The 16,534-nt window shown below is 40.7% G+C and overlaps 1 protein-coding gene across 1 annotated transcript in view; it reads right to left on the bottom strand.

Moving 5' to 3' along the window:
* tmprss7 (transmembrane serine protease 7) overlaps window positions 1-16,534 on the bottom strand; it is a 98,807-nt gene that overhangs the window by 54,543 nt on the left and 27,730 nt on the right. The window contains exons 6-9 of the mRNA XM_059650272.1: window positions 12,894-13,024; window positions 10,558-10,625; window positions 8,775-8,968; window positions 5,676-5,714 (exon numbers count right to left, since the gene is read on the bottom strand). Of these exons, the coding sequence (XP_059506255.1) occupies window positions 5,676-5,714; window positions 8,775-8,968; window positions 10,558-10,625; window positions 12,894-13,024 (432 nt within the window). The remainder of the gene's footprint in view (window positions 1-5,675; window positions 5,715-8,774; window positions 8,969-10,557; window positions 10,626-12,893; window positions 13,025-16,534) is intronic.

The raw sequence follows: 16,534 nt of genomic DNA on the forward strand, positions 1-16,534 counted from the left end.
TTATTCACCAGAGTTTAAATGTTTTTGGCTTCAAATAGCCTCTTCAGGGTTTTATGCAAACACCTCTGACCTAGGACTATCAGTAAATACTTGACTCTAAAGTAATTGAGTTTTACTAATTTCTTCCTTCTCAGGAAAACTGCTTTATACAATTGTCTTCATCCAAGGAATTCTGCATAACTGCCAAAACTGAAATCATAAATGATATCTTCCCCAAGCTATGACTATTTCCTTAAGCTTAAGAATGTTTTTTGATTTTTTTTTAACAGAAACCTTGACGCAAAAATGTTCGGTTAAAAACTCTTCCAGGGGTAAAAAATACTGATTAGTTCTGAAAGCTATTTCATCTCACTGTTTTACAAATTAATCATTCAGTTTTACAGATGCACAAAAAACATATTGCTATTTCAAGATTCAAAAGTCCAAACTGAGAATAAATGATATGAAAGTATGTGTAAACCACACAGTAAGGCATAACATGTAATGTGTGTATACTTGAAAGTGGGGTCACATAGATATGAAGTGTATAATCAGAGGGATAACAAAATATTCATTCAGTAACTAAAAATGGTAAAGGACTACAACAATATTAAGGTACACCTGCCCTTGGCACTAAACAGCAACTGCTTGTCATATAACCAACAGAACATTAAACAATTGAAGAAAATTCAAATTCAGACTGTTCATCCTGGAAGCAAGTTCCAATTAGGTGTTCTGGCTCCTCGATGTTGCACTGCTGTATCGTTCTGTTCTGGATGTCCCTCCTGGCCAGTATACTGATGTTCATTTTCATCTTCATCTTTTGAAGATTGATCCCATATCATCCAGGACCTACCCTTTACATCAGTTCCAGTTGTGAAGAGCATATCATGTAATAATGACATGCTTTTGCTGTCTGGGCTATCTTGTAAGGTCTGCTGGAGTGCTCAGGCATTGAGACCACATTCTAATGAGGCCTATGTCTGTTCTAAATTGGCCCTAATGGAAGTTTGAGCAGCATTGTATCTTTATTCTGCATCAGACTGAAGATTTCATGAGTCATATTTGAAGGGAGTAGTCCTTGTCTCCCAGCAACCTTTCCCATGTGGCCTGAGGACCTTGAAAGGAGGCAGGAGCCTGTCAGTTTTCTGGTATGTAAAGTCAAGGCAGCCCCCAAGATATTTGGTAAAGACCTCTAGAATTCGGTATCGATGTCACATATAATTAAAACACTGATGAAGGGTAAATCTTTTCTGTTGATAATCTCTGCAGTGTGAGATAAAACAATATAAGTACAGTCTACAATGCTCTTCTCCTGGAGAAGCCAGGAATTGCCCAGGCTGTTCAATTCTCCTTGTCATCAGAAATTAGCTTTGATCTGAAGAAAATTCCATTGGTGACATCCTGGATGCAAGTTCCCCAGTTCCTCCCTGAAATGAACTGCTGGGATGACGTTCTCACCCAGTCCCTTGAAGTACAGGTCCTGCTCCAGCAGGTCTCTTTGTTTGCTGATGAAGGCCTGAGATATTATGAATTAGTGCCTGTGCTGTCTTTCTCAGAACCGGAGAAAATGACAGTGCAGCCTGTGGGTATAGGCTCTGCTCGTTGTCCCCCACCTCCTTTGTGGATCTTCACCTGCTGCTGCTCTGTCGGGAGGCTGTGCAGTAGGCAATGGAGATTGCCGTTCTTGCTGACAATGTTAGCATTGCAATTTCCTTCTTTCTTCACATCTGAAGCAAAGTCACAAGGACTCCAGCCAAGTCCATGCCTATGTCCAATCCACAAGCAGATAATGTGTGGAGAATGTCAGAAAGTAGAGACGATTTCATTAATTGTACTCCTGAGACCTGACATCAATCAAAATGGAATCTTGTATTATATCTTGACACAGTGTGGGCATTGATGCTTCCCAAGGAGGTTAATGTCAGTCTAAATAAGAAGCTCTCAGTTGTCTAACTTTATTCAGATGTACATTGCACAACCAATGTGTTCATGCTACATTATGGAATAGAATTCTGGCAGTAAATCACTCTGATAGCTTCCTCCTGCAGACAAAATACCTTTGCACATCACAGACCATGTCCTTGTATATTTACAGTTCAGTGTGTGATCGTGGCAGCAGTAAAGCATCATCTTCCAGTGACAGCTATAGAATTTTTTTGAAGATCAGTTTATAGGGTGTGGGTACTGTTGGTTGGTCTCGCATTTATTGCCCATCCACAGATCCCTTGAGAAGATGTTGGTGAACTGTTGAGAGCCGTTGCAGTCCATTTGCTGTAGGTGGATCCACAATGTCATCAGAGAGGGAGTTCCAGCATTTTGACCCAGTCACAATGAAGGAATAGGAATATATTTACAAGTCAGAACGGTGAGTGACTTGGAAGGGAACTTGTAGGTTGCGGTGCTCCATGTATCCGCTGCCCTTGTCTTTCTACATGGAAGTGCTCGTGGTTTTAGAAGGTGTTGTGTCAGGATCCTTAATTAATTTCTGTAGTGATTCTTTGAAGGTAGTGCACACTGCTGCCACTGAGCATTGGTGGCGGAGGGAATGGGTGTTTGTGGGTGTGGTGCCAACCAAATGTCCTGAATAACTTTAAGCTTTTTGAGTATTGTCAGGGCTGTATTCAACCAGACAAATGGAGTATTCTATCACACGCCAGATCTGTGCCTTGTAGATGGCAAAGTGACACTTTTAAGTTAGTTTGTCTGGCTCCATTTGCTTAGCTGACATGACAGTAAACAAATTAATGTGAACAACGGGTCAGCAGATTCAATTCCAGCCTCAGGTTGGATGTCTGAGTGGAGTTTGCACATTCTCCCTGTGCCTGCGTGGGCTCCCTCTGTGTGCTCTGGTTTCCTCTGACAGTCCAAGGATGTGCAGGTTAGGTGGATTGGCCATGCGAAATTGCATAGTGTCTAGAGATGTATAGGTTAAGTGGATTAGCCATGGGAAATGCTGGGTAACAGGGATAGAGTAGGGATGTGAGTATGGGTGGGATGCTCTATGGAGAGTTGGTATGGATGTGTTGGGCTGAATGGCCTGTTTCCAAACTATAAGGATTCTAATTGACCTAATTCTAAATGCTTGAGGCCACAGTTTGTAATGCTCATTCTTGGATGATGAATGATCTGCCAAGTGCAGCTTGATGTCAATTGGAGGTATTACTGAACTGATGGAGACAATAACGATCACACTTTCCCCTAACAAGGTCTCAAATTCAAACAATTTGACCCTGCCCCATAAGAAAGAAACAGCATTTTACTTTGCATATTTTGCATATGATGGCAGCTATTTTGTATTATTATCACACGGTGACTTCGAAGAATGGTAAAGTTTCAACTTCATGTCCTTGTAAGTGACTTGCAGGCTTTGCCTAAGAAACAGCATGATAACCCATATCTTTTATATTCCCTCCTGTGTTACTGGCCCTGTCCCCAATGATCTTTCAGCCTCCCAGTTTCCATTTGATACTTTTACAGTCTAAATATGTATACATTATTGTATATGTCCCCAGATTACCCTCAGCGCCATTGCTTTGCAAATTGCCATATTCTTAATGATCATTCACGGTCTCCACATAGAGGCCATAGAGATGTTGATCCTTGAAATCTACTCCCACTTTCAATGTTTCTCATCCTTTCTTATAGTCAATGAGATCCCATGCTTCTATGTCAAATTACTCCTTTTCACTGAAATAATTCCCTCAGTGACCCACTGTAATGAACCCTATCTCCAGACTGGAGTTGTCCACTTTCCCCTGATAAGCCTCCAGACTATTACTGAGCAAACCCCCAAGTACTGTGCATGGCCTAAAACTCAATCTGCAACGATACAGATGCCTGGACTCTGGTTAGGCCTATTTCCCAACTAACTCCCCATGGAACTGGAATCAGATGAGGCCCTTGATGGACTGTAGAATCCCTTGTCCCCACTATAGACTTATGCCCTCTACCTTTCAGACATGATCATTTGGTTGAAGTACAGGTAGTGTGTTTGCCACAGAGCCAGAGGCAACTGCTGTAGGTGCGACATTGATATAGTACAGTGATGTATAGTGACACGACTACCCTCTTGAGCGTTCAGTGCTCCCTACCGTGACAAGCTGCCTGTCTGCCTCACTCTCAATACTAGCAGCGTCCGAGCTACCACTAAGTGAATGAGTGCCAAGAAATGAAGCCAAGGCAATAAAATGCAGCCTCTTTAGATGCATGAGATGCACTTGTGTCCCTGCATGCAAAGTGACCTGGCAGAAACACGCAAGTTGTAGATGTCGCTGGACTACAAAGTGTATTTTTAGCTCATTCACAAGATGTGAATATCGCTGGCTGGACTAGCACTTATTGCCCCAATATTAGAGACAGTGGGAGATACCAAGAACTGCAGATGCTGGAGTCAGAGTCAACACAATCTGGAGCTGGAGGGACACAGCAGGTCAGACAGCACCAGAGGAGTCAGAAAGTCAATGGTTAGGATCCTTCTTCAGAACTACTTCTTTGATGCTGCCTGGCCTGGTGTACTTCTCCAGCTCCACACTATGTTGACTTAGGAGTGGATGTTTGTGGACGTGGTGTTCGTGAAGCTTGATCGTGCCAAGCATCTTCAGTATTGGTGGAGCCACACCCATCCAGGCAAGTGTACAGCATTCCATCACACTCCTGACTTGTACCTTATAGATGGTGAACTGAATGTCAAGGAACTCTCTTCTTGGAGATGGTCATTACCTGGCGCTTGTGTGGTATGACTGTTGCAAGTCAAGTACAAAGGGTTGAAACGTTGTGCGAATTGGACCGAGAACAGCAAGATGATGTGATGAGGTTGGTGGTTTGCCTCTGCCAACTTGTGTGGAGGATGGAGGAGAATGGTAGCCATGGAGCATGTAGGAATAATGTGGCGAAGATAGACTTGGCTAATGGCCATAACAAGCAGTCAGCAAGCTGCAGCCTCCAGCCACAAGTTCTGACTTACATTGGGAATTTGTGCCTTCTCCTTTCTTGGGGAAGGAGAGGAGAATTAGAAATGGTGTATGAATGTGGTGAATGGGCTAACAACGAAAGGCAAATCCATCTAAACAGGGTAGTTGCTGCTGAATAGTGAGATTCTAAAGTTTGCATTAAAGCTTAAGGGGAAATTGGGGAAACTTTTTCCGATGTCAAGATGATGGGTTTTTCATTCCCCCTCTATTTTCCCCTCATGTTCCTTCACTGCTGACATCACTGCAAGAAGGGAAACATTCTGCTAAAGAAATCTGTAATATTTTGGTTAAGTTTTTATTTGCTTTATCTGGACTGTTCCTATGTTTGAATTTGAGTTCACAGGAGCTTTTGCTCGAGTTACTATAATCAGTTGCCCAGCCATCTTTACCAATCGTATTTCCCCCATGTCTTCCAATTGAATTCCTGTATCTGAACTGAGGCAGATCTTCAGAGAGGTGACAATTACATCTGTCAGCAAAACATCTATCCTATTTCTGCTTATCAGCTCTAAACACCAACATCTCCGTCTGCTGTCTCAGGTAATCACATATGGGCCCAATACAATGTTAAAAGAAGACTTTTCCCGGTGGCCTGACCAATATCCACCCCTCAAGACCTTGAGGATATGAAGAGTGCTCAATAACGTTTTTCTTCCTTTTTAAAAATTATTCCTTATACGTTTACTTTAGAAACATAAGACCAGACTAAATTAAAACTCTCACCTGTCACAGCTGTAGCAATGTAATCAGAACGGAGGCCAGCTATCAATAGCAAAAGTAAAGATATAAGAATTATTGTATACTCAGAATATGCAGTTTATTCTAATGCATTAAGAAAGCAGACAGTTGTGTGCAATTAAGAGTTTAAATATTTCATCCAAAGACACATACAACACACACATATGCAGGTGCACACAAATAACTTATACAAGCTGTCATTGGTAAGCAATTAGCAAACTGTTTTTCTAGAGGAAATGCAAAATACTGAAGATGTTAGAAATCTGAAACAAACACAGAATGCTGGAAAAATACCAATGGATTCTGAAGAAGATTCACACCAAACTTAAAACATTAATTCTATTTCTCTCTCCACAGAAGCTGCCAAATCTACTGAATTTCTCCAGCATCTTTGTGTTTGTTTTTAATGGACTGTCTAAAACAATAATGGCCCTGAAACCACAAAGCTCGAGTATTATAAATAATTATTCTGTTGTGAGGTTAGATGTTAAGCTCATTTTAAATAGTCATGTTTAGTTTAGAGTGCTTAACAGTTTCAATGTTATAACAGAATAACTTATAAAAGGATAACACCAGTTACCTAATGCGTCAATACAAGATTTTTCTTTTTAGCATTCTTCATGTACACTCAAGCACGTACAAAGAGGATATCGTTAAATGATGTTGTTCATTACTTTTAGGAATTAAGTCAGTTGCAAACATTAACTGATAAATCTTCGCATGTAATTACTTCTACCTGATGAGTTACTTGAAGAGGTGACAGGTACTGTGGGAATTACCGCAGATAGTTTTGAAATGGACTTTCATTATGCATTTAATACATGAGGCAATTGGGAAAAATGGGGTGGGGGAAACATAGAAGTAGGAATTGCAAATTGGTTGAAAACTGGTTGGAAGGCAAAAAGTAAAAGGACGATTAAAAGGCAATTTCTCAGGGTGGTTGGAAATGGACAATCGTGTTCTACACAGTTCTACTCTATGACCAGTTTAGCTCTCCACGTATCCTTAGGAAGTGATCAAATTTGCAGATGATACTAAAATATGAGGTAAAGTAAATATTTCTGATGACCAAACATAGCTGAAGGTGACTTTGATAAGATCTAGGAATAACCAAAAGTGTAGCAAACGTAATTCAATGCCAGTAAATCAGACGGGATATATTTCTTTTAAAAAAAAGTCATTACTGCAATTTACTTTGAAAAGAGCAGAGGTAATTGGTGATTCACTGGACATTGAAAGTAGCATATCAAGCGGATAAAGCTATAAAAAGCTGACAGATTTACGGGTTTATGACAAGGAATTCAATGTAAAGGTCAAGAAGTAATTATATGTAAGTTTATACAATTCGTGACGATTCACCCAAAGGAAGGATGTTGAGAAATAGAAACGGTTCAATTCAGATAATAAGTGCTGCATGTTAAGATGAAATTCAAAAACAAATCAATTTGAAAAGTTATGGTTGCTTTCATCAGAATTGACTGATTTAGCTTGGTAGACATGTTTATGATTATAAAGGGAAACTGTAGAGCAGATGAAAGACAGTTTCTAGTGGTTGGGGGGTTTACAACAACAACGAAACTTAGAAATAAGAGTAGATGCAAGAGGCTGAGAACAGAAATCAGGAGAAAACTTTTCACACAAGAGCTTTGTGCTCTAAAATGCCCTGTCAGAGTTAGTGATTGAAGCATGGATCAGTTACTTAAAACATGAATGAATAAAGGGATATGGAATTGGAGTGGCTATTGGTTTTTTGAAGGATTAAACACCAACAGAAACTGGTTGATTGAATCTCCTGTTTCTGTGCGCAGTCCTAGATGACTGTTTCCATGCTTTCAATGCAAATAATGTGACTTGTTGGACTTGAAATAGAATCAATTCCAGAAAATGGCTACAGTACAGATGGAGGCCATTCTTGACCCGAACACACTTTTTATGCTATGATCTACCCGTACAGCATGAAAAACAAAACTTGTCACTGTACGTCGGTCTATATGACAATAAAAAAGCAAATCAAATCAAATCAACCCTTCAGTCCATGCTGTCTCTTTATAAAAGCAACTTAGGTGGTTTGACTCTGTGGTCTTTTCTCTGTAATTCTGTATTTTTCCTCTTCAGTTATTTACCCAATCTGATTTGAAAGCCACAACTGAGTCTACTTCCATCATTTTCTCTATTGGTGTATTCTAGATCCTAGCTACTCACTGCACAACAATAGATTTTCTTCAAGATAACAAAGTATGAAGCTGGATGAACACAGCAGTCCAAGCAGCATCTCAGGAGCACAAAAGCTGACATTTCGGGCCAAGAACCTTCGAAACATCAGCTTTTGTGCTCCTGAGATGCTGCTTGGCCTGCTGTGTTCATCCAGCTCCACACTTTGTTATCTTGGATTCTCCAGCATCTGCAGTTCCCATTATCACCAACAGATTTTCTTCATGTCATCTTTGATTCTTTCACCAATCATTTATATCTAAGTCCTGTGATGCTCAACCATCTTACCAACAGGGACCGTTTCTCTCCATCTACTCTACTGAGACATCTGATGACTTTGACCATCTTGACGAAATCCCCTTTCAATCTTCTCTTTTCTCAGGACACCTCCTCCAAGACACATAATAATGGTAACTCACTTCCAGCCCTAATCTTGTAAATCTTCTCTGCACCTTCCCGAAGCCTTCACAATGTGCAGTGCTCAGTCTGGACATAATACTCTGGGTGAGGTCAAACCATTTTCTTCTTAAATGTCCCTCATAACATTCTCGTTTCGATGCACTCCACCTCTACTTATAAATCACAAAATGCTTTTTTAACCACTTTCTCAACCTGTTTCACCATCTTCAACATTTATGCAGTTTTCTCTGTTCCTGCAACCAAGTTAGATTTGCACACTTTAGTTTATGCTGTCTCTTCATTCTTTCGAGTATTAAAATGCATTGCTTTGTACATGCCTGAGCTAATTTCATCAGCTTCTGAGCTTCACAGTTAATCTCATGCAGAATCAGTTTACCATTAGCAATAAAATAACACGTTGCACTAGGTTCAATTTTCAAAAACAGAAAGAGGCAAAATGCCAAAACAAATAACCATTAACAACAATTGAGTCCATGTCCACAGGAAGTCCAAGAAGGTACCCAATCGATGTGCGGTTTACCAGGCTTGTCTGAATAGAGTCCTTTAAGACTGCACTGACACAGTCTTCGCACACAAATAGAGTCTTCACATTTGGAACAATGAAAATAATCCAGAAGTGAACGAGAACACCACCGTTGTTGTTGTTACTATGTAAGAAACACAAAAAGGAACATTCTCAAACACAGTCATAAAAAATTCCGTCGTGTTTATATTTTAGTTTGATTTGAATTAATTAAAATTGATATTTACTCAAGCTATTCCTATAGTTCCGAACTTCAGACATTTCACAATTATGTTGTGGCTTACAACATGATATTTGACCTGTTCTCATTTGGGTTATGTTTAAAAATTTGTATCTTCTTCTTGACTGTGGATTCAACAGAAAATATCATCCCTGTTATTGCGTAGTGTTACTGTCATCTATTTAAAATATATATTTAATAAAAAAGACTAGTTTTACATGTTAAACTGGACCCAGTAACGCAGACATGCGTCTCAAAACTCATATGATGTCCTTGTTAAATCACTGTCAGCCAAAAAGTAGAAAGACTGGTATGTTATCTCATCATCAATCACGAAGGGAGAAATTTAGAAGTTGATTCATCTTTTGACAACACTGGGTCCTTAAAGCTACGAGAATTCAAACTTTCTAAGACAAACAGCAGTCTGGAAAGACTGTCACAGGGAATTCCACCATAGTTGAATAAAAACCAAAGGACTTTGCATGTTGTAAATTAAAAGCAAAAGCAAAAATTGCTGAAAAGCTCACCAGACCTGGCAGATTCAGAGATGTTGCCAGACCTGCTGAAATTTTTCAGCAATTTCTATGTTTGTTCCAGCATAATTAGCTTTGCTTTGTCATCATTGTATTCAGCCAAAGTTACATGGCAGCCATCTTAAGTTAGTTCTGTACAAGACACTGTTAAACACCATTTTAAATCATAATGCCAAGAAGAACGTCTGATCAGGTAACATCAAAGAGAGAAGAAAAGGACTGCTGTGCTGAGCCAGGCTACCCTGGGGCACAAGCTGGCAGAGAGAACCAAAGGAGCCAGCATGACCTTTCAGGGACACTTATGCTTAGTCCTTCTGTAGGAAAAATTGCCAACTACTCAACCACAAAAGCCATTGCAGCTATGGAATTCTGGCCTAATGTTTATAAGGTTTTACTATTAAGGAGAATCCTCAAACAAGTAAATTCAATATTAATAGACAAATCTTACTTTTATTTTTATAAATCCCTTTTATCAAGATCTACTTTTTGTGTAATTATTTTATCGAGAAATTATCAAGTTTTTACTTAGCAAATTTCAACTCTAGCTATGTCACAATCCAGCATTTGAAGAACATCTTCTAATTTAGCAAGTAGCAAGCCTGCAGCATTCCCAAGATCCAAAAGATGCTTTTGCTGTTCTCCAAAAGGTAATTGCAAACTGTCTTTGATCTTCTCAATACCAGGAGGCTTTTATCATATTACACTATTGACAGAAATTCTCCTTCAATGCTAAGATTAAGGCAGGCTCAAACTGAACAAAAATGCATTTTTTTAAAAATTAAAGTTCTTTTGTAATACATTGGTTTCACTTTTTAAGCCATTATCCGCTCAATTTCCAGCAAATCCCTGTCTTTTCTGAGGCATATTTCACTTCTTTTCGGAAGACATTGTTTAGGCACCTCTGCACAAATTTAACAGTTTTCAAATCTTCATAATTAATGAATTTGTGAGTCAAAGTACCTTAAGTCAGAAATAGTTGATTGTTTGTACAACTTTGAGAACAGTGACTTCTTATAAACATTGTTCATCTGAAGAAAGAGAAAAGAACAAAATTCAACATGTGACAGATGAAATAAAATTAATCAATTATTATAACAGCACTGAGATCACTCACACTGATTAAGTGACATATCTATGAGAGAAACAATATCTGTAAACATTAAAGCTCTATCCATATAAATGTGATTTTCTAACATTGCATGAAAATAACTCCAAGCATTACTAAATTTTGAGCATAAGCATTTTTCAGGCCTGTTAAACTCTTTGATCTTGGCAGGGCCTTTCCTGCAGATTATAGAATCAATTTCCTGCATTTTTCACTGCAAACCTATCAATAAAGAGCATATCTATGACACTGTGTTTTACTGACTAACAGTGCAATGATTATAATGGGGTCAGCCAAGTGGATCTCATAGAATACGAGCTCCCTGATTGGAGCCCTTGATCTGGTCCAATCAGGGATCCCTGGCTCTAGGTAGAAAGATGAATGTCAGAGATTCTGACACTCCGACATTTGGCTGTGAGGGAGCCAGGCCAGGGTCAAGGATTTTCCGCGTATAATTAAAGGGTGGCCGGACACTGATCTTTGCGGAGTTATTTCAATGGCAGTGTGAGTAAAGCGCTTTCCTGAAAAAACTCACTCACAGCAGTTATCTTTGAGTTGGAGTGAGCATTTCTGGCATTATATTGTTATTTGGAAAACTTCACACATTCGAACCTGCCATTGAAGCCGGGGCTCAGCACATGGAATTAATGCACTTTTTTTAATGGCAAATAGCATGGAGGCAAATGAAAAGAAATGAGTAAAACTCCTGGCAGCTTGCGAACCCACGGCTTTTTCACTAATTAGGAGTCGACTTTCCCTGAGGTCTAGATACTAAAACCTTTTAAGAGTTGATGGATTTAGCTAATGAATATTATGGCCCTGAGCCTCCTCTAATTCTGAAATGCTAACAGTTTTACTTGGCAATTTGAGAATGCAAGGAAATCGTATCAGGATTTTTGACTCATTTAAGATGCCTTATAGGTGCAGTGGGGAGAGGGAAGATTTTGAAGCTTGTGAAATCCACATTGATACCATTGGGCTGCAGGGTTCAAAATCTCCCCTCCCCCACTGTATCCCAAAACCAGCCCAGCTTGTCCCCACCTCCCTAATCAGTTCTTCCTCTCTCCTATCCCCTCTTCCCACCTCAAGCCACACCTCCATTTCCTATGTACTTACCTCATTCCACCCCCTTGACCTGTCTGTCCTCCCCGGACTGATCTATCCCCTCCCTACCTCTCCACCTACACTCACCTCTACTGGCTTCATCCCCGCCCCTTCAACTTGTCTGTCTCCTCTCCACCTATCTTCTCCTCTATCCATCTTTGATCCGTCTCCCCTCTCTCCCTATTTATTTCAGAACCCTCTCCCCCTCCCCCTTTTCTGATGAAGGGTCTAGGCCCAAAACGTCAGCTTTTGTGCCCTAAGATGCTGCTTGGCCTGCTGCGTTATCCAGCTCCACACTTTGTTATCTCGGAATCTCCAGCATCTGCATTTCCCATTATCATTGATGGAATAGAGTCTTTTTCTATTGATGAAGTCTACTACCTATGATATGGTGCTTTGAATGCGGTATGTGAACAGTCTACCACACTGTAGAGCTCAGGTAAAGCCAGCTTTCTTGCCAAAGCCTGATCAAGTTAATCTTCCAGGGCTTTTTTCTCAGGATCTAATTAGACTATATTTTACTATCTTTCTTCACTCAATGACTCATAATGAACTTTTAAATTTAATGAAAAAGAAAAATATGCAACAGTTTTTAAAATACAAGTCCATAACTTTCTCTAAAGTATGCACAGCATCAATTCTAATTTCTATTGTTCATGATGTGGAGATGCCAGTGTTGGACTGGGATGGACAAGGTCAGAAATCACACTGAGGTCTCTCCACAATTAGTTTGGAAAATGGCACATACCATTGAATAGTCTAGTGAACCACTGAACGAATCTCATCGAATCCTCTACCTCAAAAGTTACGACTAATCAGTGGAAATTTGACCCAATGTTTGTCATATTGAATAAAGCTTTGGAGAAGCAAATATTTCACAAGTAACTATAAAGGAGCTATTGGCAAAAAAACTGTGCTACAATTTCACACTACTTACGTGATGTGATATGTGGAAATGTTCCCAAGTTAATCCAACTGAGCCATATCCCACCTGCAACTCCTTGTTAACATTATTCGGAATTCAGAATATACTACCCCATATTTAATCCTATATCATATACCATATGGTGTGTGAGAGGTTTCTTACCACTTGCTGAACTTTAGCTGCCATGGAGAGAAATTCAGGGGAGTCCTTCCTTCGATATTCAGGAATAAATTCAACATTTGCTATACGGAATAATCCAGCAAAATACAAAGCAGTAACATTTTGTGTTCTCACTGTATAATAGAAAGGAAATACTATTTTTGTTGAGATTTTTAATAAGCATAATGCTAAATGTTAAAGAGAAAAGCATGTGCTACTTCAGCAGATGCAAGACATACAAGCTAAAATTTAATTGTGCCTTTCTGAATGAACTAACAAAAATCTGAAGGTACAGAAACGAGCAAGATTTTGTGGCCTCCTGCCGAACATGAAATCGGATGGAATTTACTGATCAGATGTTATCACTATGGTAGTTGTGCAATTTCGTCAAGGTCTTCAAAATAACCAGACCTGGAAAATGCCTGAAACAGCTCAGAGCTGAGTTAGATATTTTGAATCAATAAACCCCAATACTAAGGTTGTTAACTTGCTTGCTGAGCTGGCTTGTTTTTAAACATAGAACATGGAACAGTTCAGCACAGCACAGGCCCTTCAGCCTATGATGTTGTGTTGACCTATTATCTTACTCTCAGATCAAACCACCCTGCAGTTTTGTCACTATGAAAGGTGACATTATCAGTGGAGCCTCCGATAATTCTACTCTGCTTGGAATTTATACTGTTCGGTCTGTTGTGGTCAGTACTGTCATTTCTGGTTTTAGGTCTGTATGGGTTTGTATATGGGGTCCAATTCTATATATTTGTTGATTGAACTATGGGTGGAGAACCATGCCTCTAGGAATTCCCATGCGTGTCTAAGTTTGGCTTGGGCTATTATGGCTACCCTGTCCCAGTTAAACTGATGGTCTTCATTGTCCGAATGTACCGATATTATGGAGAGTTTGTTGTGTTGCCTTGCTGCTAGCTGATGTTCCTGTACTCTGATGGCTAGTTTCCTTCCTGTGTGTCCAATATAATGTTTGTGGCAGTCGTTGCACGGTATTTTGTAAACCACGTTCGTTTTGCATGTGAGCAGAACAGACTTCGTGGCTGTGCTGGAGAATACATTAAAAGACAACAAACTGATGGACGAAACACAACAAGCCATCCAATAAACTCTAATCCTCACACTGCACAGAAGGAACAAAGGGGACAACCTGAATACAACAGAGAGAAAAGCAGTAGATAAACTCAAGAAAGACAAGAACATCATAACTCTACCAGCAGACAAAGGGCGATGACCGTCATTTTGAACAAACCAGACTACATTATCTCCCCTTCCCCCACCGCATCCCAAAACCAGCCCAGCTCTTCCCCTCCCCCCACTGCATCCCAAAACCAGCCCAACCTGTCTCTGCCTCCCTAACCTGTTCTTCCTCTCACCCCTCCGTTCCTCCCACCCCAAGCCGCACCTCCATTTCCTACCTACTAACCTCATCCCACCTCCTTGACCTGTCTGTCTTCCCTGGACTGACCTATCCCCTCCCTACCTCCCCACCTATACTCTCCTCTCCACCTATCTTCTTTTCTCTCCATCTTTGGTTTGCCTCTCCCTATTTATTCCAGAACCCTCACCCCATCCCCCTCTCTGATGAAGGGTCTAGGCCCGAAACGTCTGCTTTTGTGGTCCTGAGATGCTGCTTGGCCTGCTGTGTTCATCCAGCTTCACACTTTATTATCCTACATTAAGAAAGCATAGACATTGCTTGCAGATGTAACCACTTACCAACAGGTGGCGATAGACCTAACACCACACCGAGGTAATAGGATCACCCAGACACTGAAGCGACTAATGAATGCAGGGCAGATAACCACGACAGACTTTGTGAGAATGAAACCAGAAGGCACAAACGCCCTCTGCTTCTATGGACTGCCTGAAGTACATAAACCAGACATTCCTCTCAGACCCATTGTTTCCCTACATCACACAACAGAGATTGAAACACCTAACAGATGGATCACCCCATTCTATCCACTCAACCCAAGATTTCCTTGATACCCTCAAGAACATAAAAATCAGCGACAACGAGATTATGGTATCCTTTGACATCACAGCTTTATTCACATCAAACAACATCCTACTAGCCAAAGAAACAGTAGCCACATGACGAGAGGAAACAGCAAGGACAACTACTTAAGTTGATAGATCTCTGCCTCACCACACACTTTGCCTTTAATGGTTAGATATACATCAGATCAACTGTACACCAATGGGGTCACCCATCTCAGGACTCATTGCAGAAGAAGTCATGCAAAGACTAGAACACACCACCCTCCCCCCATTCAACCTAAACTGTGGATCCAGTATGTAGACTACACATTTGTCATTATTAAACGCAGCAAATTAGAAGTGACCCAACACCTCATCAACAGCGTATTAGATTAGATTCCCTACAGTGTGGAAACAGGCCTTTCAGCCCAACGAGTCCACACTGCCCCTTGGAGCATCCCACCCATCCCATCCCCCTATAACCCACACACCCCTGAGCATTAGAGGCAATTTAGCATGGCCAATCCACCTAGCCTGCACATCTTTGGGCTGTGGGAGGAAACTGGAGCACCCGGAGGAAACCCACACAGACATGGGGAGAACGTGCAAACTCCGCACAGATGGTTACCCGAGGCCGGAATCGAACCGGGGTCCCTGGTGCTGTGAGGCTGCAGTACTAACCACTGAGCCACCGTGCCATAGGGATTAAATTCACAAGGGAAGAAGAAAACAACAATCAATGTCTGTTTCTGGATGTTAAGGTAGAGCAATTGACAAATGGGGAGTTCCAAACCTCAGTATATGGAAAAGCAACCCATACAGTTCAAACCCTCAACTTCCACAGCAACCATCCCAATATCCATAAACAAAACTGCATGAGGACATTACTCAGGAGGGCCAGGACACACTGCAACACTCCAGAACTACGCAGGAAAGAGGAAGAACACTTATACAAGATGCTCACTTTAAACAGATATTCCCACAACTTCATCCACAGATGCTTACATAACAGGAGGACACAGTACGCCCTAACACACTGACCACACTGCCCTACATTAGGAGCATATTGGAACTGACAACAGGACTCTTAAGACCACTAGGAATCATGGTGGCCCACAAGCCCACAGTCACTCCACGACAAACATTTATAAGGATTAAAGACCCCACTCCCACAATGTGCAGAATGAATGTGATTTACAAAATACCATGTAATAACTGCCACAAACATTACATCAGTCAGACAGGAAGGAAACTAGCCATCAGAACACATGAATATCTGCTAGCAGCAAAACGGCATGATGAACTTTCCTTAATATCTGTACATTCAGGCAATGAAGACCATTTAACTGGGACAAGGACATAGTAGCCCAAGCCAAACAATGACATTCGTGGGAATTCCCAGAGGCATGGTTCTTCACCCATATTTCAATCAACAAACCTTTAGAATTGGACCCCATATACAAACCCACACAGACCAAAAACCAAAATGACAGTCACCATGACAGACTGGGCAGTATAAATTCCAAGTAGAGTAGAATAACATCACTTCAGCGCTTCACTGATGATGCCACCTAGCATGGTGACAAAACGTCTGAACAAAAACAAGCCAGCTCGGCAAGCAAGTCAACAACCTCATCCACAACCCGAGCTACAGA

The sequence above is a fragment of the Stegostoma tigrinum genome, chromosome 12, assembly GCF_030684315.1.
Source record: "Stegostoma tigrinum isolate sSteTig4 chromosome 12, sSteTig4.hap1, whole genome shotgun sequence".
In the NCBI taxonomy this organism is placed as follows: domain Eukaryota; kingdom Metazoa; phylum Chordata; class Chondrichthyes; order Orectolobiformes; family Stegostomatidae; genus Stegostoma; species Stegostoma tigrinum.